The sequence below is a fragment of the Nomascus leucogenys genome, chromosome 2, assembly GCF_006542625.1.
Source record: "Nomascus leucogenys isolate Asia chromosome 2, Asia_NLE_v1, whole genome shotgun sequence".
NCBI lineage: Eukaryota > Metazoa > Chordata > Mammalia > Primates > Hylobatidae > Nomascus > Nomascus leucogenys.
In genome coordinates, this window is record NC_044382.1 from 74,629,918 (window position 1) to 74,654,611 (window position 24,694).

The window sequence follows — 24,694 nt, forward strand, 5'->3', positions numbered from 1 at the left end:
GATGGACATTATTTGGCCGGGCACAGTGGCTCATGCCTGTAATCCCAGCACTTTGGGAGGCTGGGGCAGGAGGATTGCTTGAGCCCAGGAGTTCCAGACCAGCTGGGGCAACATAGTGAGACCCTGTCCCTATTCAAAGTAAATAAGTAAAAGATGGTCCCACATAACCTTTGCTGCCTCGGCTTCAGCTCCCCTCCCTCTGATATCCCTTGCCCCCATCACCCAGGTCCACTAGCTCTGCCCTGCACACTGCTGGCTCTTTCATAGCCACATGACTTTGCTCAAGCTCCTCCTTGGAACGTTCTTACTGTCTCCAGTTTTGGAAATTTACACTTAAAGACCCAACTTAAACCTCACGTCTCCTACATGGGGCAAAGGCGTTTGCACTGCTTTCTCTAATAGGTAGTGTTTGGCCTCTGGTAATGCTTGCAGAGATTGCAGCAGCACAAGTTAGCCTAAGGGGACTCTAGGAATGAGAGCTGGATCACTCAGGAAGACATGGAGTGAGGGCCCCTTCATGGTGGGAATGAAGAAATTAGATTTGGCTGTCCTGGGGCAGGTGACTAAATGTGAAGGAAGATGGTGCCTGTGCACAAGCCTGTGGAAGGGACATCAGTGTTCCAGGCAGCAGGTGGGGTCTTTCCACCCAAACTTCCTTCAGCAAACACAGGCTGTGTGGTTGGCACTGGGGATTCAAGTTAAGCCATACTCCCTGCCCTCTCACCACTTAACATCTAAAGTTTCAGTAAAAATGAGCAAGCTGGCCAGGCGAGGTGGCTCACGCCTGTAATCCCAACAGTTAGAGAGGCTAAGGCAGGAGGATCGCTTGAGCCCAGGAGTTCAAGACTGGCCTGGGCAACACAGAGAGACCTCGTCTCTGCAAAAAAAAAAATATACAAACATTAGCTGCAAGTGGTGGCACACGCCTGTGGTCCCAGCTACTCAGGAGGCTGAGGCAGGAGGATTGCTTGAGCCTGGGAGGTCGAGGCTGCAGTGAGCTACGTTCACACCACTCCCCTCCAGCCTGGGCGACAGAGTGAGACCCTGTCTCAAAACAAACGAACAAACAAACAGCAAAAGTAAGCAGACCAGCAGAGGGGCCTGCACCTCACACACAGCAGCTGGACCAGCTGCACAGGAATGGCCCCAGCAGTTCACCCCCCATCAGCCTGATGACTAAAAACACGGGCTCCAGTGTCAAACCACCTGGTTTCACATCTCAGGTCGACCACTTCCTACCTGAGTCACCGAGGCAAGCCCCTTCACGTCTCTGGAACCTGTAGCTTTTCACTCTTTAAAATGGGGATGCAAACCGTAGCACCTCGCTGTAGTAGAGTTGTGACCAGGGCTTGGTAGTGCCCAGCACACAGGGACTCCTCCATAAATCTTAGGGTTTATTTTTCCCTAAGTATGCCGGTTTTCCTCTGTGCCCCCCACCCCAAACCCTTCTCTCTATGCTTTTGTTTTCTCACCTTAAAATCTAGTTCTAAACCTCTTTTCATTTTTAAAATTTTATTTTATTTTAATTTTTAATTTTTTTTTTGGTAGAGATGGGGTCTCACTATGTTGCCCAGGCTGGTCTTGAACTCCTGGGCTCAAGCCATCCTCCCACTCATGCCTGTAATCCCAGCACTTGGCATCCCAAAGTTCTGGGATTACAGGCGTGAGCCACCATGCACAGCCTAAGCCTGTTTTCAGGTCTAAGTAAACCACCCAGGTTTCCCCAGTCCTTGGAGAGACATGCCATGTACGGCCATGGGCATGGGCTCTGCAGCCAAACCGTCTGGGTCTGATTCCTGGTTCTGTTGCTCACTTAGAAATTGACAGGAACAAAGTATTTCACTTCTTGATGTCTTTGTTGGTGAAAATGGGGATAACAATATAATTATTGGTAGGATTAAATAAATGTAAATACATATAAAGTATTTAAGATGATGCAAGAAAACCACCATAAAACAACAGCAACATAAAACAATGCCTGACATGGGTATATATAACTGTAAGCTCTTATTGTAAGTATTTTCCTGTAGATAGAAAGGGAAACCTACATGTGGCTTGAAAGGACAGTGATACTACTTGATCTCCCTCGCTTCTTCCCCTAACAACTTAATACATCAGAAGCAACAGTGGACAGGTGTGGTGGCTCATGCCTGTAATCCCAGCACTTTGGGAGGCCATGGGGGCGGGGGGCGGATCACCTGAGGTTGCGAGTTCAAGACCAGCCTGACCAACATGGAGAAACCGTGTCTCTACTAAAAATACAAAACTAGCCGGGCGTGGTGGCATATGCCTGTAATCCCAGCTATTCGAGAGGCTGAGGCAGGAGAATCACTTGAACCTGGGAGGCGGAGGTTTCAGTGAGCTGAGATCACAACATTGCACTCCAGCCTAAGCAACAAGAGTGAAACTCCGTCTCAAAAACAAACAAACAAAAAATTAGCTAGATGTGGTTGTGCATGCCTGTAATCCAGCTACTCGGGAGGCTAAGGCAGGAGAATCACTTGAACCTGGGAGGTGGAGGTTGCAGTGAGCCCAGATTGCACCACTGAACTCCAGCCTGGGTGACAGAGTGAGACTCCATCAAAAAAAAAAAAAAAAAAAGCAATAGCAGCAAACTATCCCACAGCAATGTTACAGGCTTTCAGCCCAGTGTGTGGGATGCCTTGCTCTGCGTCCAGCCTTGCCTGCCCCTACACCTCCACCCACCTGCAGAACCCTCTTGCCTTCAGCCCTACACTTGCCCTTCCTGCGCTGCCTCGGCCGGGCTCTTAGAGACCTTCCCAACAGTTTCTCACACCTCTGCCCCGCTCTGAGTTTTATAGAAACCTGACCTTTCCTTTCCTCTGTGTGGCGACAGACCATATCCTGTTGGGCACAGCTCCCCAATTCAGGGTGCTCAGAAAAGCCTTGATCTCCATCTAGCAGCTGTGCTTCAGCACATTCACATTTAATACAAAGGACAGGATTTGTTTCATGTTAAAAAAGGAAGCCTTCCTTTTGGAGGGAGAGGGGGAAAGGCACAGTGGTGGCAAAGTGTGTGTGTCCCACCAGCAAGTTGATTTGAGAGAAGCAGCAAGAGCTATGGCATATATTATTAGGGTACAAATACACCAAGGATACATTCCAAGAAATTAATCGTTAGGCAATTTCTTTTTCTTTTTTTTCTTTTCTTTTTTTTTTTTTTTTTTTGAGACAGAGTCTTACTCTGTCACCCCCGAGCTGGCGTGCAGTAGCACAATCTCAGCTCACCGCAATCTCTGCCTCCCAAGTTCAAGTGATTCTCTTGCCTTAACCTCCCCAGTAGCTGGGATTACAGGCATGTGCCACTGAGCCCTGCTAATGTTTGCACTTTTAGTAGAGACAAGGTTTCACCATGTTGGCCAGGCTGGTCTTGAACTCCGGACCTCAGGTGATCCGACTGCCTCAGCCTCCCAAAGTGCTGGGATTACAGGCGTGAGCCACTGCGCCCGGCCTTAGGCAATTTCATCATTGTGCAAACATCATAGGTTGCACTTATGCAAACCTAGATGGTAGAGCCTACTGCACAGCTAGGTGATATGGTACAGCCTATTGCTCCTGGGCTACAAACCTGTGCAGCATGTTACTGTACTGGATATTGTAGGCAATTGTAACACAATGGAAAGTATTTGTGTATCTAGACATAAAAAAGGCAATGAGTTGCACTACAATGTTACAACTGCTGTGATATCATTAGGAGATTTTTCAACTCCATTATAATTTTAGGAGACCACCCGTAGTAAATGTGGGTCCATTGTTGACAAAAACACCTTTTTTTTTTTTTGAGACAGAATCTCGCTCTATTGCCCAGGCTGGAGTGCAGTGGCACAATCTCAGCTCACTGCAACCTCCGTCTCCCGGATTCAAGTGATTCTCCTGCCTCAGCCTCCCAAGTAGCTGGGATTACAGGCAGGCGCCACCACGCCCAGCTAATTAATTTTGTATTTTTAGTAGAGATTGGGTTTCACCATGTTGGCCAAGCTGGTCTCAAACTCCTGACGTCAGGTGAACCACCTGCTTCAGCCTCCCAAAGTGCTACAGGCGTGAGCTACCGCGCCCAGCCCAGAAACATCTTTATGCAGCATAAATGTCATTATATATGGCTGTTCACCCACGAAGGCATCCCAAAACAGGAGAGCTTAGCTGTGCATCATTGGAAGAGCAGGCTGGGACTCAGAGGGAGTACCAGGCTTAGAGGAAGGCCAGAGGTCCAAGGGGAGGGCCAGGGACTGGGCACCTGCTGATCATGGTGTAGACTGCGTACTTCACCGGGAGCTCCAGCTGGAAGGTGGCCTTGCTGCTTGAAGCCTTATTGTTCTTGCTGGAGAAAGAAAGGGGGGACCAATGGGAAGGAATCCAGGAAAGGGGTCTCTAGCCGGGGCATGCAATGGAGGGTGGGGGATACCCTGGCCTGGACCCACCTGCTTGCACTGGCCCTCATAAGCATCCTGTCTCCCAGGGTGGCCTTGTAGGAGACATCGAATGTGACTATGAAGGTGCCCTGAGGGAAGAAGAAGGAAAGAATGGGGATAAAAGGAAGGGCATGGCAGAGTGAGGGACAGATTGGGACAAGGGAGGACAGTGATGGGGATTTGGGGGAAAGCACTGACATTAGAGCCCTCATGGAAGATGGGGTGGTTGACGCTGCAGCGGCTGCTCCTCAGGCCCTCGTCCTCAGTGGGCACTGTCTCACATGCCAGGCGCAGGGCACACTGATGGGGCTGCTTCTAGGGGAGGAGAATGAATTTTAAAAAGTTACCTGCATGCATGTGTGGGCTTGATACACAGCAGTGGTGGCACTGCAGAGCACTAGGGAAAAGGACAGACTTTTCATTTTTTGTTGTTTTTTTTTTCTTGAGACAGATTTCACTCTTGTCACCCAGGCTGGAGTGCAATGGCATGATCATGGTTCACTGCAACCTCCACCTCCTGGGTTCAAGCAATTCCCCTGCCGCAGGCTCTTGAGTAGCTGGGATTACAGGCGCCTGCCACCAGGCCTGGCTAATATTTTTGTATTTCCAGTAGAGATAGGGTTTCACCATGTTGGCCAGGCTAGTCTCAAGCTCCTGACCTCAGGTGATCCACCCGCCTCCGCCTCCCAAAGTGCTGGGATTACAGGTGTGAGCCACTGCGCCCAGCCAAGGACAGACTTTTCAATCAATTTCCATCAATGCCAGGAAAATTGACCCATACAAAAAAATTTAAAAAAGAAGAAGAAAAGTAAAGAAAGAACAAGAGGAAGAGGAGGAGAAAGAAGAAAAAGAAATTGGATCCCTACCTCTCTCCATAAATTAAAATAAATTCCAACTGGATTAAATACTTAAATGTGAAAAAGCAAAACCATGAAGCTTTTGGAATATAATATAGGGGGCTATTTTCATAACCTGGAAGTGTTTCTTAAATAAGACCCACACACAGAAACAATATGGTCAGGTGTGGTGGCTCACGCCTGTAATCGCAGCACTTTGAGAGGCTGAGGTGGGAGGATTACTTGAGCCCAGGAGTTTGAGACCAGCCTGGGCAGCATGGTGAGACCCTGTCTCTAAAAAATAAATAAATAAATAAATAAAAATCAGCTGGGCGTAGTGGCATGCACTTGTAGTCCCAGCTACTCAGGAGGCTGACGTGGGAGGATTGCTTGAGCCCAAGAGGTCTAGGCTGCAGTGAGTGGTGATTGTGCCACTGTACTCCAGCCTGGATGACAGAGTAAGACTCGGTCTCAAAAAAAAGAGAGAGAGGGAGGGACGGAGGGAAGGAAGTAAGGGAGGGAGGGAGGGGGGAAGGAGGGGGGAAGGCGAGAGAGAGAGATACAAGGAAATGGTGACCACAAAGTCAGAATAGTGATGACCTTTGGGGAGAGGATGGAGCTGTGATGGGGAAAGGTACACGGGGAGAGGGTTCTGGGGATGCTAGCGCGATTTATTTCTTGATCTGGATGTTAACTCTATGGTTTGTTTAATATTCTTCATTAAGCCATATATATGCTTTATGCACTTTCTGTGTGTGTGTGTGTGTGTGTGTGTGTGTGTGTGTGTGTGTGTGTCAGAGAGAGAGAGAGCACATATCATCACAGAACAATTTTGAAGAACACTCTGTAACTCCCGGGGCTACAGGGCAGGGGAGAGGCCCCCTCCCACTAGAGCCTACAACAGTTGTTACCTGGGCTCCTGACACCCGTCGGTGCGACAGCCCTGCTGGGTAGTAGAGGCTGACCACAGTTCCATAGGAATCCTCACCCGCGTTCCACACAGTCACAATCACGTTGAGCTCCAGGGAGCTCCCTACAGTCAGGGTCTGCAGGCTGAAGGGGAAGGACGAGGCTGGGAGTGGGACTCCACTGGAAATAGGCAGGAACTGGGAAGGGCAGGGCAGGATCCCAGGAACTCCAGAGCTCTGGGCCAATAACATCCCAGTCAACATCACTTTTGTTAGAAAGAGAGCTAGAGAGCAGCACAAGCCTCCTAGGAGGATGGGGGACTCGGAAGCCCGAGTGTCTGGATATGAAAGGAGTTACAGCTCACCCTGAGAAGCTGAGGGTGACACCCAGGTCCCCTTCACAGAGGCCATCTTGCCCACAGTTCTTCTCGAAGGGGAGCTGCAGCAAAATAGTATATTCTGTTCCCATCTGACATCTTAGTCTTTCTCCAAGCCCCTCCTTAGAAGCACTCACCAACATTGAGCATTACTAAGCCACTGCCCCCACCACTTTGCTGGACACCAACAAGGGGCGCAGGTGCGGTTTGGAGGTTGGCATATAAAAGAAAGATAAGACAAGATCCTTGGCTTCAAGGGACATAAAGTTCAGTTGAGTCACATCCAGCTTATCCTGGAACAATTATTCCACAAACATTATTAAGTGCCAATAATTGTGCAGGTTCTGGGTTGGGTGAGGGCTGGGGGAAGGTTGAAATGACAGGCAAATTCGACATGGTTCCTATGCTCAAAGAAGCTACAGTCCCAAGACAGCCTCAAATGTAGATGGAGATGGTTATAACAGCCATGTGATATCTGCTGTGGCACCACCTTGGTGTAACAGGGACCAGAGAAGGAGCGGCAGCTGCTGAGTGTGGCCTTCAGAAGAGAGGGAGGAAAGCCTGGAGCTTCGGGGGGAGACGGGGAGAGAAGGCAGAAGGCAGTGTTTTCTAAATGAGGGGCAAAACAGGGACAAAGGCACAGAGATAGGAATGAGGAAACTTGGAAGGGATCTGGGAATGAACAAGAGAGTCTGTGCTAGGGAAAAGTGGGAACTGCCTGAGATATGTACAGTTCCTGGGTGCATGAATGGAGGTGGGAGCAGGGCCTAAGACCAGAAGGGAGAGCGAGGCTGGCGCATTTATGAAAAGCGTGCCTAGTAAGGGGGAGTGGGATGCCGTGAGGCCAGAGAGGCCAGGAGGCCAAGTCAGAGATGACATCAGAGGGAAGGACTGGGGTCTTTGTAAATGCAAGGGGGGTTACGCAGGGGAGTGAAGAGACTAGATTTGCGTTTTAGGACCAGTCGACTCTAGCTCCTCTATAGAAAATGGGTGGGAGGGTGCAACAATAGATATGGGAATCACTTCGTGTCGACTCTGGTGTAGGTGGGAGAGAATCGAGGGGCTAGAGGAAGGCAGCAGCTGGGACCAAGAGGGGAAATGGGTGGACTTCAGGTCAGTCCTGGATATAGAACCCACAGGCCTGGGTGTGAGGAGGAAGGGAGAGACTGGAGTCAGGTTTCTGGACTGGATGTGGTTGGGTGATGGGGAGCTACAGTGGATTCTTAAGCGCATGGAGACAAAATGAAGTCAGCACATCCCTGGGACTTCATCGGAAGACTCACAGAAGCAGTGAAGAGGTCTTGTGAGCCCACGGCCAGCACAGGGCGCAGGTTCTGGGGAGAGGGGATGGGCTCTCTCACCAGCGAGAATTTGAGGTGCAGAATGATGGGGCTCACCACATCCTCCACACAATCCTGAGGGAGAACAGGCTGTCAAGAACCTGCTGTCCTCTCTACGCTCCACCACAAGTCCTCCTCCACTGCATCCACTCCCCACTGCCCTGACAGTGCTCCCTCCAAGCCGTGGAGCCAGGTTCTCCTGCCCTAACTTCTCTCTCTCCAGCCCCAACATCCTAACCCTTCCCACCTCGCTCAGCAGAGAACGGGGGTGCTCCAGGCCAGCCTTGGGCTCCTCCTCCCTCCCCCTTTCCAGAACCCAAAGTCCTCACTGGCAAAAGCAGCTTCAGGGTTTCACAGTGAACCCCTAGTCCCAGGGCTTTTCTTCGAGTCAAAGTCGGGTTCTTGGTTTCATTGAAAATGGCACGAGAAGTCAGACGGCCTGGGTCCAGTGCCAGATCAAACCTGACAGAGCTTCGGATGTCACCTGAAGTGCAGGGGAGAGTGGAAAATGAAAAGGCAGAAATAACCTAGAATGCTTTGTTTTCATTTATTTGTTCATGCAATACATGTTTGCCGGACACTGCTATGGGCCATGAATTATACCACGTGCTGGGGACACACGTGGAGAAGATGGATGGATAGATGATGGATGGATGGATGGATGGATGGATGGATGGATGGATGGCTAGATAATAGATAAATAGATGATAGATTAAATAGGTGACAGATTAGATAGATGATAGATAACAGATGATAGATTTGGTAGAGGATAGATTAGATAGGTGATAGATGATAGCTAATAGGTGATAGATTGGTAGATAGATGATAGATTATATAGGTGATTAGATTAATAGATAATAGATGATAGATTTGGCAGATAGATGATAGATTAGCTAGCTGGATAGATATGGCCCCCACTCTCATGAACTCACAATCTAAGAAAGAAGCCAAGCACATGGGCCGTGATGTTGCAGCATGATCAGTGTGAGGGGAGGCTCTCCTGTGGTTCTAAGGAGAGCACGCTCACTGGACCTGGCCAGGCTGCCATCCCGGATGGACCATGGCTAAGCAGCCGCCTGGAGAATGAGCGGGAGCCAGGTGAGGAGTGGGGAGAACGTCTGGGACTGTGGGAACAGGGCCTAAGACCAGAAGGGAGAGCGAAGCTGGTGCATTTACGAAAAGCGTGCCTAGTAAGGAGGAGTGGGATGCCGTGAGGCCAGAGAGGCCAGGAGGCCAAGTCAGAAAGGGCACTGGAGGGAAGGACTGGAGCCTTTGTAAATGCAAGGCGGGTTACGCAGGGGAGTGAGGAGCCCACATTTGCATTTTAGGACCAGTCGACTCTAGTTCCTCTGTGGAAAATGGGTGGGAGGGTGCAAGAACAAATGTGGGAACTGCTTCATGTCATGACTTTGGTATAGGTGGAAGGGAATCAGGGGCTGGGAGAAGGCAGTGGCTGGGGCCCAGGAGAGAACTCGGTGGACTTCAGGTCAGCCCTGGAGACAGAATCCACAGGCCCAGGTGTGAGGAAGAGGGGAGAGAATGAGCCAGGTTTCTGGCACAGGTGGTGAGTGGATGTGGAGGTAAGATTGGATTCCTAGGCCCATCCCATCCTCAGGATGGCATTGGGGCCCCTAATGGGATGAGGGGCCGGGGCCCCCTTTATGGGGGAAACGCACCTAGCTGGTCCAGTGAGCTTTTCTGGATGGTGAGACAGACGGTGGCATCCCCAGCTTCCAGGGCACTAGGCCTCTCTTCCCAGCACCGGTACACAGCCTTGGCCACCTCCACAGGGCTGAATCGCATGGCCACCCCCACTTTCAGCACCGGCAGACTCCTGAGGGCCAGAGTAGTGGGGAGGACAGAACATTGGCTTCTGGGAGGATAACGTGGCTGGGGGGGCAGCACCGGTGAATCAGACATAGCGCGGGAGGGCAGGATGTTGGGGAGTCGCTACCTGAGCAGGAGCACCTGGCCCCGGGCCCCCACGGCCAGGTCCATCAGTCCATCCTGGGTGAGGTCCTGACCCCCGCTCAGCGCCTGCCCAAAATACTGCAGCCTGGGGGAGAGCTGGGAGCCAGCAATCCGCTGGCCAGAAGAGAAAAGGGTGAATCAGGCTGGAAGATGGGGGAAGAAGTTGGAAATAAGTAACAAGGGGAATATGGACGTAGGACCGTGGCAAAGGGAGAGAAGGGGTGAGCTGTGAACAGATATCACCAACAAGAGCCTGAAAAGAGGAGGTAGGAGTCGGGAGATGATTATTAAGAAATAGATGTAGGAGTGGAGGTTGGAAGGGTGCCCTGGTGACCCGAGTGTCATTCATTCAATCAGTCTCTAGTTCCAATTCTGACTCCTCCACGTATGAGCCACAAGACCATAAGCAAGGACTCAATCTGTCTGTCCCTCCGTTTGCTCATCTTTTCAGCGACCCGCTAGCCAGAGAGATGGGAGAGGCGGAAGTCAAAGGCAGGTGATGGGAAAGCTTTGAGAAGAGAGATTTGGAAAACAGATTGTGGTGAAAGAGGATCTGAAGAGAGAAATTGGAAAGGAGAGATGTGGAGATAGAAATTGAAAGCAAATACAGCCAGGCGGAGTGGCTCACGCTTGTAATCCAAGCACTTTGGGAGGCTGAGGCAAGTGGATCACCTGAGATCAGGAGTTCGAGACCAGCCTGGCCAACATGGTGAAACCCCATCTCTACTAAAAATACAAAAATTAGCTGGGTGTGGTGGCACATGCCTGTAATCTCAGCTACTCGGGAGGCTGAGGCAAGAGAATTGCTTGAACCTGGGAGGCAGAGGTTGCAGTGAGCCAAGATTACGCCACTGCACTCCAGCCTGGGCGACAGAGTGAGACTCTGTCGCAAAAAAAAAAAAAAAAAAAAAAAGAAAAGAAAAAGAAAAAAAAAAGCAAACAGGGTGAGGACCTCGGGACCCCCAAACAGAGAAGGGGGCTCTTTGGGTCCAACCCATCATGAGGGTGCAGGTTGGTGAGGAAGTAAGAGCGTAACAATAGGCGTATAATATATTTGTGTATTCATCACTGGTCAGGTCACTCATGAACCTTCAGTGAGTGCAGTGGTGATTGCCTTAGCACTCTCACTGTTATTTCTACAAGAAGTCTAAGGAGTTGGTTTTATCATTTCTGCGTTTTATAGAAAGAAACTAAGGCTGACCAAAGCTGTCAGTCACCTGCCTAAGGCCACACAGCTCAGGATGGCCAGCCCGGCCAGAGATTTGAACTGGCCTCTGACCTCAAAGCCTGCTCTCTTAACCATTAAGCTGCCCACACAGATGGAAGGCTTTCTGGAACAAAGGAGAGAAGAGAGATGACGTGTGCTTAGCTGACAAACCACTGCAACAAGGAAGGGAATGGTGACAGAGACAGGAGGCTGCGTTCGGTGAACTCAGGACATGGGAAGGAGCTGGGACTAGAAGAGGCTGAAGACTGGCCTCACCTGGCTGTGGGAGGGGCTGATGCTGGATTCTGAGGCTCCGTGAAACAGGTAGACAGCACCCCGGTTCTCCTGCTCTCCCGGGGCCCCAATGGCCACGTCTGTCAGCTTGTCCTCATTCACGTCCCCCAATACTGTCAGGGCTGCCCCAAAGCGGCCCCAGGGGTGGCCCTGCTCACCACGGAGAACAGCGTCACACTGCCACTGCACCCTCTGCTGAACACAAGCAGTGTCAGACCCCAACCCAGGCGATGCCTCCACCCACACCAGACCCCCAGCCTAGGTCCCATCAGCCACTCACCCCCCTAGGCAAGGGACACACGGACACCTGGCCCCCTCGGGTCTGCCCATAGTAATGGGGGGCCCCAATGAGGATCAGGTCGGTGCTGCCATCGCTGTCCACATCCACGGAGCAGAGGGAGGCCCCGAAGTAGGAGCCGATCTGGAGGGCAGGGCCTGGGTCATGCTGCCTGTCCCCGCCAGAGGCAGCCCTGTGGGCCAGGGTCCTGCCTCTCCCCAGGTACCAGGACCTCTCCCAAGGCCCCCAAAGCCCCTCCATCCTCTCCCCAGCCCCGGCCACTCTCCCCACCCTCATCCTCCCCACCCTCATCCTCCCCTCTGGCTCCTGTCATGCCCAACCTGCGTCCCTGTGACTTTGGCCTTCATCCTCCATTGCCTGGACACCTGAGTGAAGATGACAGCCTTCCCGGTATGCTGGTAGCGGGGGGCCCCCAGGACCAGGTTCTGCACCCCCTTCCACAGGGCTAGCTCGGTGGAGTAACCTGAGGGGCCCAGGCCTCAGCACAAAGGCCCCCATTCCCCCTCCCCAGAACCCTGGACCCCCACCCCAGGCAGCGCAGCCCCCATCTCCCCTCCCCAGAACCCTGGAACCCACCCCAGGCAGCACAGCACCCATCCCCCCTCTCCAGAACCCTGGACCCCACCCTGGGCAGTGCATCTCCAACCTGTCCCCAACCCCTGGCCGTTTCTCACCCAGGTAAGAGTCCCTCATGTCCACATTCTCCTGAGACATGTTGATGAAGGTGGGGCTCATATTTGGGGGATACAGGAAGGCACCTCCAGACCAGCTAAAGCTCCCCACAGCCCCCAGGAAGAGGCCATCCTGGGAGGAAAGAATTCCAGGGCTGGGCAGAGACTAGAGCGGGAAGACAGCATATCCCAGAGACACGCCTGCCGCCTGCATCACTCACCATCCAGGCTTTTCTTCTCTGTCTTCCCGGCCCACACCAGCAGCCTCTGTGCCTCTGCCTGTCCCCACAGCCACTGCTCCGCCAGCCCCCTCTCCTCTCACTCACCATTCTGTCTGCCCCCGCTGTGCTCACCGCTGCCTCTCTGTCTACTGCCCCAGTGCCAGGCTTCCCCAAACCCAAATGTGCAGCCACCCCTGCTGGAAAACCATCGCCAAGGCCCTTACGGTGGTACCTAGGACCCTTCCCCATCAAAGCCATGGAGCCTCCCTCTGTTCCAAAGCACATCAAGCCTTTGGCCGGGACACCTCCCTCCCCTTCTTGTTTTCTGGGACTCAGCTCATTTCCCCTCCCTGGAAGAGTCAAGTTCATCCTTTTTTTTTTTTTTTTTTTTGAGACAGGCTGTTGCTCTGTCATGCAGGCTGTGATGCAGTGACACAATGTTAGCTCACTGCAGTCTTGAACTCCTGGACTCATGCAATCCACCCATCTCAGCCTCCTGAGTAGTTGAGACCACGGGCACGTGCCACCCATGCCTGGCTAATTTTGTTTTATTTTTTGTAGAGACAGGGTCTCACTATGTTGCCCAGGCCAGTCTCAAACTCCTGGCCTCAAGTGACCCTCCCACATCAGCCTCTTAAAGTGTTGGGGTTACAGGTGTGAGTCACTATGCCCGGCTGGAAAAGTCAACGTCAATGTCGCCTCCTCTGTGAGGTCTTCCTCAGCTCCTTCCGGGAGCCGCAGGCATTTCCTCCTGGGTGTACTTTGTTTATTGCTTTCTTGAACTTTTGATATGGATAATTTAGAACACATACAGAAGTAGAAATAAGTGTATAATGAACCTCCAAGTACGTGTGACCTACCTTGAGTGAGCAATTCTTGACCAATCTTGTTTCATTTCACCACTCCCTAGACACCCCGAAATTACTCTGAAGTAAACCCATCTGGGTTTGGTTTTTTTTTTTGCTTTTTTTTTTTTTTTTTTTTGAGAGAGTCTCGTTCTGTCACCTAGGCTGGAGTGCAGTGGCATGATCTCAGCTCAGTGCAACCTCTGCCTCCTGGGTTCAAGCGATTCTCCTGCCTTGGCCTCCCAAGTAGCTGGGATTACAGGCATGAGCCACCACGCCTGGCTAATTTTTTTGTATTTTTATAGAGACGGGGTTTCGCCATGTTGGCCAGTTGGTCTCAAACTCCTGACCTCAAGTGATCCGCCCGTCTCAGCCTCCCAAAGTGCTGGGATTACAGGCGTGAACCACAGTGCCTGGCCCCATCTGGTTTCTTTGAACACACACACACTTCCAAACCACATCTTTGATCCCACCTGGTCCTTCTCAGCCTCCAGCCCTCTCCTTCCAGGCTGCCTGGGCTCTGGCAAGCCTGGGCTCTGGCAAGCCTGGCTGTCTCCCACCGAGGACCTGGGTCCTGCCTCAGGACCTTGGCACTTGCTTTGTCCTGTGCCCAGAGCAGTCTCCCCTGATTTGTCCAGGGCTGGCCTTTTCCATTACTGAGCCTCCTCTGGCTATCTCTCTCTCTACCCTGATGCTTAGTGCTATCTGAGAGGCTCTTGCTTACTGTCTCCTCCACTAGAATACATGATCCTTGAGAGCAGGAACCCAGGCTACCCTCCTCCCTGCTATGCTCCTGGCCCCTGACACACGGCGTGGGGGCCTCTGCCTGGCGAGAGGGTGAAATTGAGGACGGGGTCTGCTCTTGTTGATGTCTGGCTCCCAGCCCCCAGCCCAGGGTGGGTGCAGAGTTGATATCCAAGAGCTATGGATTGAGGGCAGGCTCTACCCACCATTGTGACGGCTGCACTGAAGCCTTCTTGGGACATCTCGTGCTGGAAGGAGCTGCTTGCCCTAGACTGGGTTCCTGTAGGGAAACAGGTCAGTGAAGTTCCTAGAAGCTGTGAGACCCATGAGGACTCAGAACACAGGGAGGAGAACATGATCTGAGGCTTGGGTTCCGGACAGCAATTTTGAGTGAGTTGTGAACAGGAATGGCCCATCAAGACTGTACGGGACAGGCTGGGCACAGTGGCTCACGCCTGTAATCCCAGCACTTTGAGAGGCTAAGGTTGGCAGATCACCTGAGGTCAGGAGTTGGAGAACAGCCTGGCCAACATGACAAAACCCCGCCTCTATTAAAAATACAAAAATTAGCTGGGCATGGTGGCGTGCATCTGTAATCCCAGCTACTCAGGAGGCTGAGGCGACAGAATCACTTGAACCCAGGAGGCAGAGGTTGCAGTGAGCCGAGATCATGCCACTGCACTCCAGCCTGGGGACAAAGTGAGACTCCATCTCAAAAAACAAACAAACAAACAAAAGACTGCATGGGATAATTGGGTGGGGATCCCTTGGGTCCCAGGCGCACCCTTGCTTCCATTTACCCTCAACTGCATAGATCTTCTCCTGCAGCTGCTTCTGGATGCTGCCAAGGGCTGCAAAGTTGTCCACCTTGAACACGTGGTCCTGCGGAGGTGCTGAGCCGATGGTATTCAGCTCCTGCCTGGCGGTGGGTTCCTGGAAAGCATGTCCCACCTGCAGCAGAGAGGCAGCTGAGGAGGATGAGCCCAGCAGCACTGCACCTGAAGGAGGTGCAGGCTGAGCCTGGGGCAGGGGTGAAGAAGAGGCACACCCCGATAGCATAGCGGATGATGCCAGCCTTCTCTGCCTGGGGGATGACATCACTGTATTCCAGGGGGTCTTTGTACTTCTGCCCATCTGTGATGACAATGAGGATCTTCTTGGCACTTTTTCGGGCCCCATTCTTATGATGAAATAGCTGTGTCCTGTCGGGGAGGAAACGAAGATGACTCTAGTGAGATGTGATTGACTCTGGAAAGACATCATTTGCAGTGCTCTCATCTGGAGAGGCTGGGGAGTCCTGGCACCCTCACATTCTATCAGGCATATTAAGGAATTGATTTGGCCATTTTTGGTTTTCTTTTGAGACAGAGTCTCGCTCTGATGCCCAGGGTCTGCAGTGCAGTGGCGTAATCTCGGCTCACTGCAACCTCCGTCTCCCGGGTTCAAGCGATTCTCCTGCCTCAGCCTCCTGAGTAGTTGGGATTATGGGTGCCCACCACCATGACCGGCTAATTTTTGTATTTTTAGTAGAGAGGAGGTTTTACCATGTTGGCCAGGCTGATCTCAAACTCCTGACCTCAAGTGATCCACCAGCCTCAGCCTCCCAAAGTGCTGGGATTACAGGCATGAGCCACCACAGCCAGCTAATTTGGCCATTTTTGAAAGCCACGCAAACCATAATTAGATTAATAATAAAAGAAGTCACATTCTTTGTTTCTAAATTCTATCCATGGCTGAACTCTCTTCCCCAGAGGCAGTGTGGTTCAAAGCAGGGGCTTTGGAGTCAGACACACTTTGGGCATGGGACTTAACCTCTCCGGGCCTCTGCCTCTCTCCATGCATGATGAGGATAACTGTGCTGTAGCTGTCTCTAAAGATGGCCCCCAGTGAACCACACCTGGTTCCCTCCCACACTGGACCTGGCCTGGCTGAGTCCCACTCTCATCAGTAGCATGCGGTGGAAGTGACACCATGCCAGTTATAGGTCTCAGAAGCCTTGGTTTCTTTTGCTTTTGCACTTTTGGGAGCCCTGAGCCATGATGAGAGAAGTCCGGCTGCCCTATTGGAGGCACCCATGGAGGAAGGCCACCTGAAGTAAGAGGCTCAGCCATCCCCACTAAGCCTACCTTCCAGCATATCTCCCACAGGCACCAGACACCAGCTTAGTGCTGGGTTGTTTAATCCACTTAATTTGGGGATGGTTTGTTAGGCAACAGTAGATAACTGAAACAAGTAGTGTCAGGTTATCCTGAAGATTAAACAAGGTCAAGCTTTTACAGTGAATGGCCTACGGTGACTACTAATTCGATAACAGCTGTAACAAACAATTAAAAATGTAACTGTCAGCCGGGCACAGTGGCCCACGCCTGTAATCCCAGCACTTTGGGAAGCCAAGATGGGAGGATCACGAGGTCAGGAGTTTGAGACCAGCCTGATCAACATGATGAAACCCCATCTCTACTAAAAATACAAAAATTAGCCAGGTGTGGTGGTGCGTGCCTGTAATCTCAGCTACTCAGGAGGCTGAGGCAGGAGAATTGCTTGAACCTGGGAGGTAGAGGTTGCAGTGAGCCGAGATCATGCCATTGCACTCCAGCCTGGGTGACAGAGCAAGACTCCGTCTCAAAAAAAAAGAAAAAATAAAAGTAACTACCTGCTCATGTAACTCTATAAACTCAGATAAACTCAGAGCAAATACACACAGGTGCCAAACACTATGATGGAAATAACCCAAATATCCAACACTGGGGAAAGGGTTTAGCCAGTCATGACCTAGCCTGTTAGTAGACACAGCCATTTCAAAGGAAACCAGTATGGGAGGCTGAGGCAGGAGGATCTCTCGAGGCCCGGAGTTCAAGACCAGTCTGGGAAACATAGCAAGACCCCATCTCTACAAAAAATGTTTTTAAAAATTAGCCAGATGTGGTGGCATGCACCTGTGATCCCAACTCGGGAGGCTGAGTCAGGAGGATTGTTGAGCCCAGGAGCTTGAGGCTGCAGTGAGCCGTGATCGTACCACCGCACCCCAGCCTGGGTGACAGAGTGAGACCTGTCTCAAAAAAAGAAAAAAAAAGGAAAACAAAAAATTGTGGACCTAGATGAGGGGGAAAAAACCCAAACAGGATGAAAATAGCTTCTGCCCTGAATGTGACCATACAAAATAAGCCTGAATAAAGATGAGGATGGAAGTGGCATTGTGCTATGCAGCTGAGATTTATTGATTCACTTGTAAGTATCCCTTGATGTTACTAAAATACTGTAGGGCAGTTGACTACAGAGACTGTGGATAATATAATACTTCTTTTTTAAAAAGTTTCCTTACCATTATGGCCGTTTGGGTTTTGCTTTGTTTTTGTTTTTTTGTAATAAAACTTCTTTTTAAAAAAAGAAGAAAAGAAAGAAAGTGAAGAAAAGAAGAAAGAGAAGGAAGAGGCTGGGCATGGTGGCTCACACCCGTAATCCCAGCATTTGGGAGGCTGAGGCGGGCAGATCACTTGAGGTCAGGAGTTCGAGACCAGCCTGGCCAACATGGTGAAACCCCATCTCTACTAAAAATACAAACATTAGCCGGGTGTGGTGGTGCAGGCCTGTAGTCCCAGCTACTCAGAGGCTGAGGCAGGAGAATTGCTTGAACTGGGAATAAAAAAATCAGCCGGGCATGGTGGTGTGCACTTGTAATCCCAGCTACTTGGGAAACTGAGGCAGGAGAATCCAGGAACCCAGGAGATGGAGGTTGCAGTGAGCCAAGATTGTGCCATTGCACTCCAGCCTGGGTGACAGAGCGAGACTTTGTCTAAAATACAAAACAGAGAGAGAGAAGGAACGAAGTGAGGGAGGGAAGGGAGAAAGGGAGGAAGAGAGGAAGGGAAGAAAGGAAGGAGGGAAGGAGGGAGGGAGGGAGAAAGGAAGGGAGGGAGGGAAGGGAAGGACCAGCAGCAGGAAGGTCCAATCCTTGGCTGAGTCCAGCCCTGAGATGGGCTTGGCTCTGGGGAGCGGAGGCTGCTGGGAAATTTCCTGCACTCTGGGCATGACAGCAGGACTGGAGTTGGTGAGAATCACTCGGTCACCCCTGCCTCATTCATTTTTTTCCCCAGGCCCCGCCACTGGGAGAACTTTGAGGGGTGAGGTGGAGACTCCAGAAGGGGACTCCCGTGTGACTTTAAACTTACAGGACAGACAGAGGCCTTCCTCTGGGTTGCTGAGTCATAAGGGGCCACCATTCAAGGCAGAAGAGCCTCCCAGAAGTAAAGAGGGTGCGTTTGGCGGGAGCATCTCTTTTTTAAGCCAAATTCTAGCACCACCCCAGGGCCGCTCCCAGAGGTGTGTAGAGGAAGCCAAGGATCCCCGACCTTCAGCCGAGCTCCTTCCCACGAGAAACACATGCCCTTCTCGGGGGTCCCACCTCCTACATCGTTTTAGGAATAGACCGCATGCGCACGGGGCAGGCCCACGGTGAGTGCCTGGGTAGCACAGGGGGTGCGCAGGGGTGAGGGATGCAGGGGAGGAGGTGAGGGGGGAGAAATGCACCAGGACGACCTTGGGTGACAATTCCTGAGTCCCTGACTGCTCCATCCTCTGATAAGACCTCAGGCATTTATCCAACACCTCCTGCGTGCCGTGGGCTGAGCACCCCACACACATGATCTCAATCCTAAGCTGTGAGTTTATCCTCATCTGAGAGTCACCGAGACTTAGAGCCCATCACCCCCAGGGTTACACCCAGAGTAGCTCACGGGGAGCCAGGATGGGAGCCTGATGTGTCTGAGCCAAAGCCCGGGCCTCTGGCTGCTGTGGGGTGGGGAGGGGTCCTGGGGTCCAGGCTCTGCAGAACCAGGCAAAGGGGAGGCACAGCTGCAGAGGAGCCTAGTCCTATATCAGGGAGACCGGCAGCGAGGCAACCAGGAGCACCCCAGGGGGAGGTTCTCCCTGCAGCCCCGACATGCCCCTTGGTAGCCCCTTTCCCTGGAGCCTCCCTTAGCCTCTGAGAAGAGCTGTGCTGACCCAGGGTTAGGAAGTGGGGGTGGCAGCCACATCGGCAAGCCGGGGTCGGGGATGCTTACACCACTTTCAGCATGCCCGTGGCCGTGAACGTCAGGCCTTTCAGTTGGACGATGGGATCCACCAGGCTCTGCTGGCTCGGGCTGGTCCGGTATTGGGTGAAGGTGAAGTGAATCTTCAGGAGGTTTGAGTACTGCATCAGTGCAAACTGCAAAGGCCAGTGGGGACGGCCCAGGGCTCAGTGCCTGTTACTATTGTTTTTATTTTAATTTTTTGTAGAGACAGGGTCTCTCAAACTCCTGGCCTCAAGTGATCCTCCTGCCTCAGCCTCCAAGTAGCTGGAACTACAGGCACACGCCACTATGCCTGGCTTTGTTTTTAGTTTAGTTTAGTTTTGTTTTTGGTAGCGACAAGGTCTCACTATGTTGCCCAGGCTGGTCTCGAACTCTTGGCCTCAAGCAATACTCCCACCTCAGCCTCCCAAAGTGCTGGGATTACAGGTGTGAGCCACCACACCAAGCCATATTGTTTTTAGTTTTAGTAAACTTTATTTTGGACTTATTTTGGATTTACAAACCATTTCCCATGTGTTTTGAGGCCCTACAAATAATATACTGAAACCCAGAGAAGAAAATTCATTGGCCCAAAAATACAAAATATAAACTGGAAAATCTAAACCAAATGATATTTCCTTCACAGTTTATTAAAAATAACTTTGCCAACCACATTATTTGCTATGCTTAGCTTTTCAAAAATTTTATCACACATTAAATCAATTTGTGTATTTCCTCACTTCTCAAGAATTTGAGGCTGGGCGTAGTGACTCATGCCTGTAATCCCAGCAGTTTGAGAGGCCAAGGTGGGAGGGTTGTTTGAGCCAGGAGTTGGAGACCAGGTTGGGCAATATAGCAAGACCCCATCTCTACAAATAAAAATTTTAAAAAATTAGCCAGGCATGGTGGCATGCACCTGTAGTCCCATCTACTCAGGAGGCTGAGGCAAGTGGATCACTTGAGCCTGGGAGATCACGGCTGCAGTGAGCTATGATTGCACCCCCACACTGCAGCCTGGATGACAGAACAAGACCCTGTTTAAAAAACAAAAAGTGGGGGGTTTTTTGCACATACATAGGCACTAGTTATTGGAAAATAAAATAATAAAAATAAATCATTAGTTACATAGAAAATATAATAAATCATCAATCAGTTGGCTGAGTTATAGTCGGTCAAATTTCATAGCAAAATTATTTTTTAAACACTTTCAATGTTTTTAAACAGCAGAAACATTGTATTTCCTGTAGCTTTTGGATACATTATTAAATGTCAGTGGTGGCCTCCTAGGTCAGGGCTCAAGTTGGGCCTGTGCTGGGACCATAGCTTCATTCTCCACCCCAGCCCCATCCCGCACAGCTCACTGCCCTGCCCCCACCCCTCCCAGGATGCCTCCCCCAGGCCAGCCTCCCCCGTCCCCCAACCCCCAGCCCCAGGTGCCCAGTCTTCACCAGGGTGTCAGTGCCCTCAAACTGGCCCATGACAGCTTGGACAAAGCCCTTCATCTGGTTAAAGTCATTTTGGTCAATGCTTCCAGAGCCGTCAATCAGGAAGACGATGTCCGTCTCTTGATGTGGACACTCTGTGGGGGAATGGGGAGGAATCGGAGATGCACTGCGGGGGCCCAGCCCCCTCCTGCAGCTCCTGCCCAACAGAGCCCGGGGGCTGTTCTTGGCATCCCCACCTGGTTTCCAACCCCTCCTTGGAGGAGGCCCCAATCTGCCACCCCAGCCCCCAGCTCCCTTCCTCTGACATGGCCTGGAAAGAGGGGGATGAGAACACAGGACCCAGGTGGGTTCCTCATCCATTTAATCAACAAATATTCATTAAACACAGATGCTAGGGGTGCCACAAGCATCAAGGGCGAATGTTTAGCAAAGTGGTTCAGGGTGCCTGTTCTGGAGCCAGTGTGCCTGGGCTGAACCCCAGCTCAGCCACGTGCTAATTGGTGAATTCAGGCACATTACTTAACTTCTCTGGACTTCAGTGCCCCTATCTGTAAAATGAAGGTAATAGCAGTGGCTACCACGTGGGATTACTGCAAGAATAAAGCAACACGCACATGGGTGCTGGAGACAAGTCCTGGCCCTCTGCCAGGGTCAGCCGCTGGCACCATTCTCACCATGTGTCAGGCACCTTCGAGACCTGTAGGATATGCCTTAGGGATGCTGTGGGGGTGGGGTGGGGATCCACCCCAGACCCCACCCTACCCTGGTCAGGTCAGAGGTCCTGATTTCCAGCTACATGGAGTTGGCTCTGAGCTGAGTCCCTTCCCAGGAATCATGCTAGGCAGAGGGGAACTGTTGCCCACAGGGACACCTCCTGCACCTGGAGGAAACCTTTACCAATGACTGGTTCAGCGTCTGAAGGGTCAGCTGCACTCTGAGCCCCCCAGGCATTGGCTGAGGACTCTGGTTTTTTAATTTTTTGTTTTTTTGAGGCAGAGTCTCACTGTCACCCAGGCTGGAGTGTAGTGGTGTGATCACAGGTCAGTGCAGCCTCGACCTCCCCAGGCTCAGGCAATTCTCCCACCTCAGCCTCCTGAGTAGCTGGGACTACAGGCGTGCACCACCTTGCCTGGCTAATTTTTGTATCTTTTTGTAGAGACGGAGTTTCGCCATGTTGCCCAGGCTGGTCTCAAATTCCTGGGCTCTAATGATCCACCCACCTCAGCCTCCCAAAGTGCTGGGATGACAGGAAAGCACCCCTGTGCTGGCCTTGGGCCTCTGTTATGATTGCACTGCATCCACCCTTCACACTCCCATGGGGCGGCGCCCAGGAATATTCCCAGTTGGGAGTGGTGGCTCACGCCTGTGATCCTAGCACTTTGGGATGCTGAGGTGGGCGGATTACTTGAGGTCAGGAGTTCAAAACCAGCCTGGCCAACGTGGTGAAACCCCATCTCTACTAAAAATACAAAAAAAATTAGCCAGGCATGGTGGCGGGTGCCTGTAATCCTAGCTATTCAGGGGGCTGAGGCAGGAGAATCACTTGAACCCAGGAGGTGCAGGCTGCAGTGAGCCAAGATTGTGCCACTGCACTCCAGCCTGGGCGACAGAGTGAGACTCCATCTCAAAAAAAAAGAACATTCCCAAGTGACCTCAGAGTCTATGGAGTTCACTCTGCAATCTTGAGGGCACACCATATGCACATAAACAAACAAGACTTTCCATGCCGTCCCCAGGCCCATGGGGGTGTCGCCTGTGTTCAGGGCCCAGTTGGTACCTCCACCAGCAGCCACATCCTGTGCTGCCCACAGGGCGGTGGGAGATCAGGCCACCAGAGCACTAAGGTGTGAGGCCCACACCACAGGGCTGTGGTTTCTGCCCCCTGCCCACCACTGCAGAAAAAAAAATGCCTTTTCCTCTTTCCTCTCCCCCACCCCACTTGCTCAACCACTTGCTGCTTCAAGGGTGCTGGGGAGAAACAGAAGGTCACTTCCTTCCTGCTTCTTCAATCACCAGCAAATCTTGACATACACGGGGCAGGCTGCAGATCCCCCCAGGAGCTCCCCTTTTTTGCCCACATCTGGGCAGCCAACATCTTGCAGTGGTGCCTGTTTTTTCAGCTGCATCAAGAAACCACCCTCTCATCCTCTCTCAGGCCAGGTCTGTGGCAAATCCTCTCACAATGTCTCTTCTGTTTCTTGGTCTTTTTATTGTATCCCCTGGGCTTCCACTAGCAGAAGCCTGGACTTATCCTTTTGAAAAAGGACCCCACCAATCAGGCAAGGATGGCTCAAGCTCTGGGCTCTGCCTCTTGCTATCGATGGGAACTCATCTTTCTGAACCTTGGTTTTCATATCTGTAAAATGGGAATGGGCCTGCCCACCACCTGGGATGTTGTGAGGATGCAATAAGGTGATTCATACCAGGTATTCAGCACTGCCTGGCACACAGGTGATCCTCAGTGGACCCTGGTCCCTTCCACTTGGACCCACACCCTCCTTGCCTGCACCAGTTTTGTGCTCCAGTCCCATTTGCATCAGGCATCCCACCTCATGAGTTCCACAGATGGCTGTGAGAAGACATTTACCCCTTGTTTTTAAGTGCCACCTCCCTAACCTGGCTTCACAGACATCTCAGGCTGGGCACGGTCCCCCCAAGAGCCTTGGATGTCCCTTCCCCCTTCCCTTGGTCCCCTCCATAGGCTCCACCCTCACCATTTGCTCTGGGAATATTTCTGCTGCTGCTCCACCTTTGTCTAAAGGCCCAGCATGCCTGTCATCATGGCCTCTCTGGTCTGAAGCCCCACCCTCAGTCAGCACCCTGAGCGGCCCCTGGCATTCCCTCTCGCACCGCAGATGAGACAGTTTGCCTGTATCTTCCTCCCAGTCCCAGCACACAGTCCCCAGCTGGAAGATGGGTCAGAGGGGCTATCACATAGTATGTGCCAGGCAGGGTTCCAAGCGCTTTATGCACCTCAATCCCTTTCATCTTCATAACCCCCTGATTATTGAGCTCTATTTTACCAATGAGGAAACTGAATGGCTTTGGGGGAATGAAGCTTCAAGGGAATGAAGCCTGGTGCCCATGGAAAACAAACTTGGGCACCACCGTGATGCAGACCAACCCTCAGAGAGATGTCATGGTGGTGTCCCCAGGCCCTGTTCTCTGTAGAAGACATGGGCACTGACAAAATTGCACATCGCGTTTTCCGCAGCCCTGTCGTTTGCTTCTCTTCGAGAGGAAAGTTAGTTTGGGGAATCCTGGAAGCTCAGCAGTGAACCATCCAGAAGAAACACCTCCCTCATGGATTTATCTTCCTCACCACGTCTTTACCACCCTAAGGTCCTTCCTCTGAAACTCAAGAAGTGGCCATGCACCTGTTGGCAACTGGAAGATGTTTGTGCCCTCCACAGCCTGCACAGTGGGGCTCCTCTCTGCCTCCATCAGAACTTTCATGCCTCAGGCCAGGCACAAGGACTCACGCCTGTCATCCCAACACTTTGAGAGGCTGTGGCAGAGGTTTACTTGAGCCCACGAGTTCAAGACCAGGCTGGGTAACATAGCAAGACCCCCATCTCTACAAAAAACAATTTTTTTTTAATTACCCAGGTGTGATGCATGTACCTGCAGTCCCAACTACTCAGTAGGCTGAGGGAGGAGGATCACTTGAGCCCAGGAGTTCGAGGCTACAGTGAGCTATGATTGCACCACTGCACTCCAGCCTGGATGACAGAGCAAGACTCTGTCTCAAAAAAATTAGCAGGGTGTGGTGGTGCATGCAGCCTGACAGAGACTCTGTTTTTTGTGTTTTTTTTGAGATGGAGTTTTGCTCTTGTCACCCAGGCTGGAGTGCAATGGCACAATCTCGGCTCACTGCAACCTCCGCCTCTTGGGTTCAAGCGATTCTCCTGCCTCAGCCTCCCGAGTGGCTGGGATTACAGGTGCGCACCACCACATCCAGCTATTTTTTTTGTTTTGTTTTGTTTTTGTATTTTTAGTAGAGGGATTTTACCACATTGGCCAGGCTGGTCTCAAACTCCTGACCTCAGGTGATCC

The 24,694-nt window shown here is 51.7% G+C and overlaps 2 protein-coding genes across 3 annotated transcripts in view; both read right to left on the bottom strand.

Annotated features, from left to right (window-relative positions):
• Window positions 1–24,694, bottom strand: part of ITGAD (integrin subunit alpha D) — a 33,027-nt gene that overhangs the window by 3,505 nt on the left and 4,828 nt on the right. Inside the window, exons 6-23 of one of the 2 annotated variants that reach the window (XM_030797774.1) lie at window positions 20,642–20,772; window positions 19,203–19,348; window positions 15,191–15,344; window positions 14,943–15,093; window positions 14,349–14,422; window positions 12,336–12,465; window positions 11,982–12,124; window positions 11,644–11,784; window positions 11,346–11,555; window positions 9,846–9,976; window positions 9,568–9,725; window positions 8,221–8,375; window positions 7,835–7,966; window positions 6,540–6,613; window positions 6,178–6,319; window positions 4,629–4,745; window positions 4,440–4,519; window positions 4,256–4,339 (exon numbers count right to left, since the gene is read on the bottom strand). In XM_030797774.1, coding sequence (XP_030653634.1) covers window positions 4,256–4,339; window positions 4,440–4,519; window positions 4,629–4,745; window positions 6,178–6,319; window positions 6,540–6,613; window positions 7,835–7,966; window positions 8,221–8,375; window positions 9,568–9,725; window positions 9,846–9,976; window positions 11,346–11,555; window positions 11,644–11,784; window positions 11,982–12,124; window positions 12,336–12,465; window positions 14,349–14,422; window positions 14,943–15,093; window positions 15,191–15,344; window positions 19,203–19,348; window positions 20,642–20,772 — 2,353 coding nt within the window. Of the gene's footprint in view, window positions 1–4,255; window positions 4,340–4,439; window positions 4,520–4,628; window positions 4,746–6,177; window positions 6,320–6,539; window positions 6,614–7,834; window positions 7,967–8,220; window positions 8,376–9,567; window positions 9,726–9,845; window positions 9,977–11,345; window positions 11,559–11,643; window positions 11,785–11,981; window positions 12,125–12,335; window positions 12,466–14,348; window positions 14,423–14,942; window positions 15,094–15,190; window positions 15,345–19,202; window positions 19,349–20,641; window positions 20,773–24,694 lie in introns of both variants that reach the window. The other variant, XM_030797772.1, reaches the window with a different exon arrangement.
• Window positions 16,700–24,694, bottom strand: part of ITGAX (integrin subunit alpha X) — a 51,795-nt gene continuing 43,800 nt past the window's right edge. Inside the window, exon 31 of the mRNA XM_030797779.1 lies at window positions 16,700–16,739. The gene's annotated coding sequence lies outside the window, so the exon portion shown is untranslated. The remainder of the gene's footprint in view (window positions 16,740–24,694) is intronic.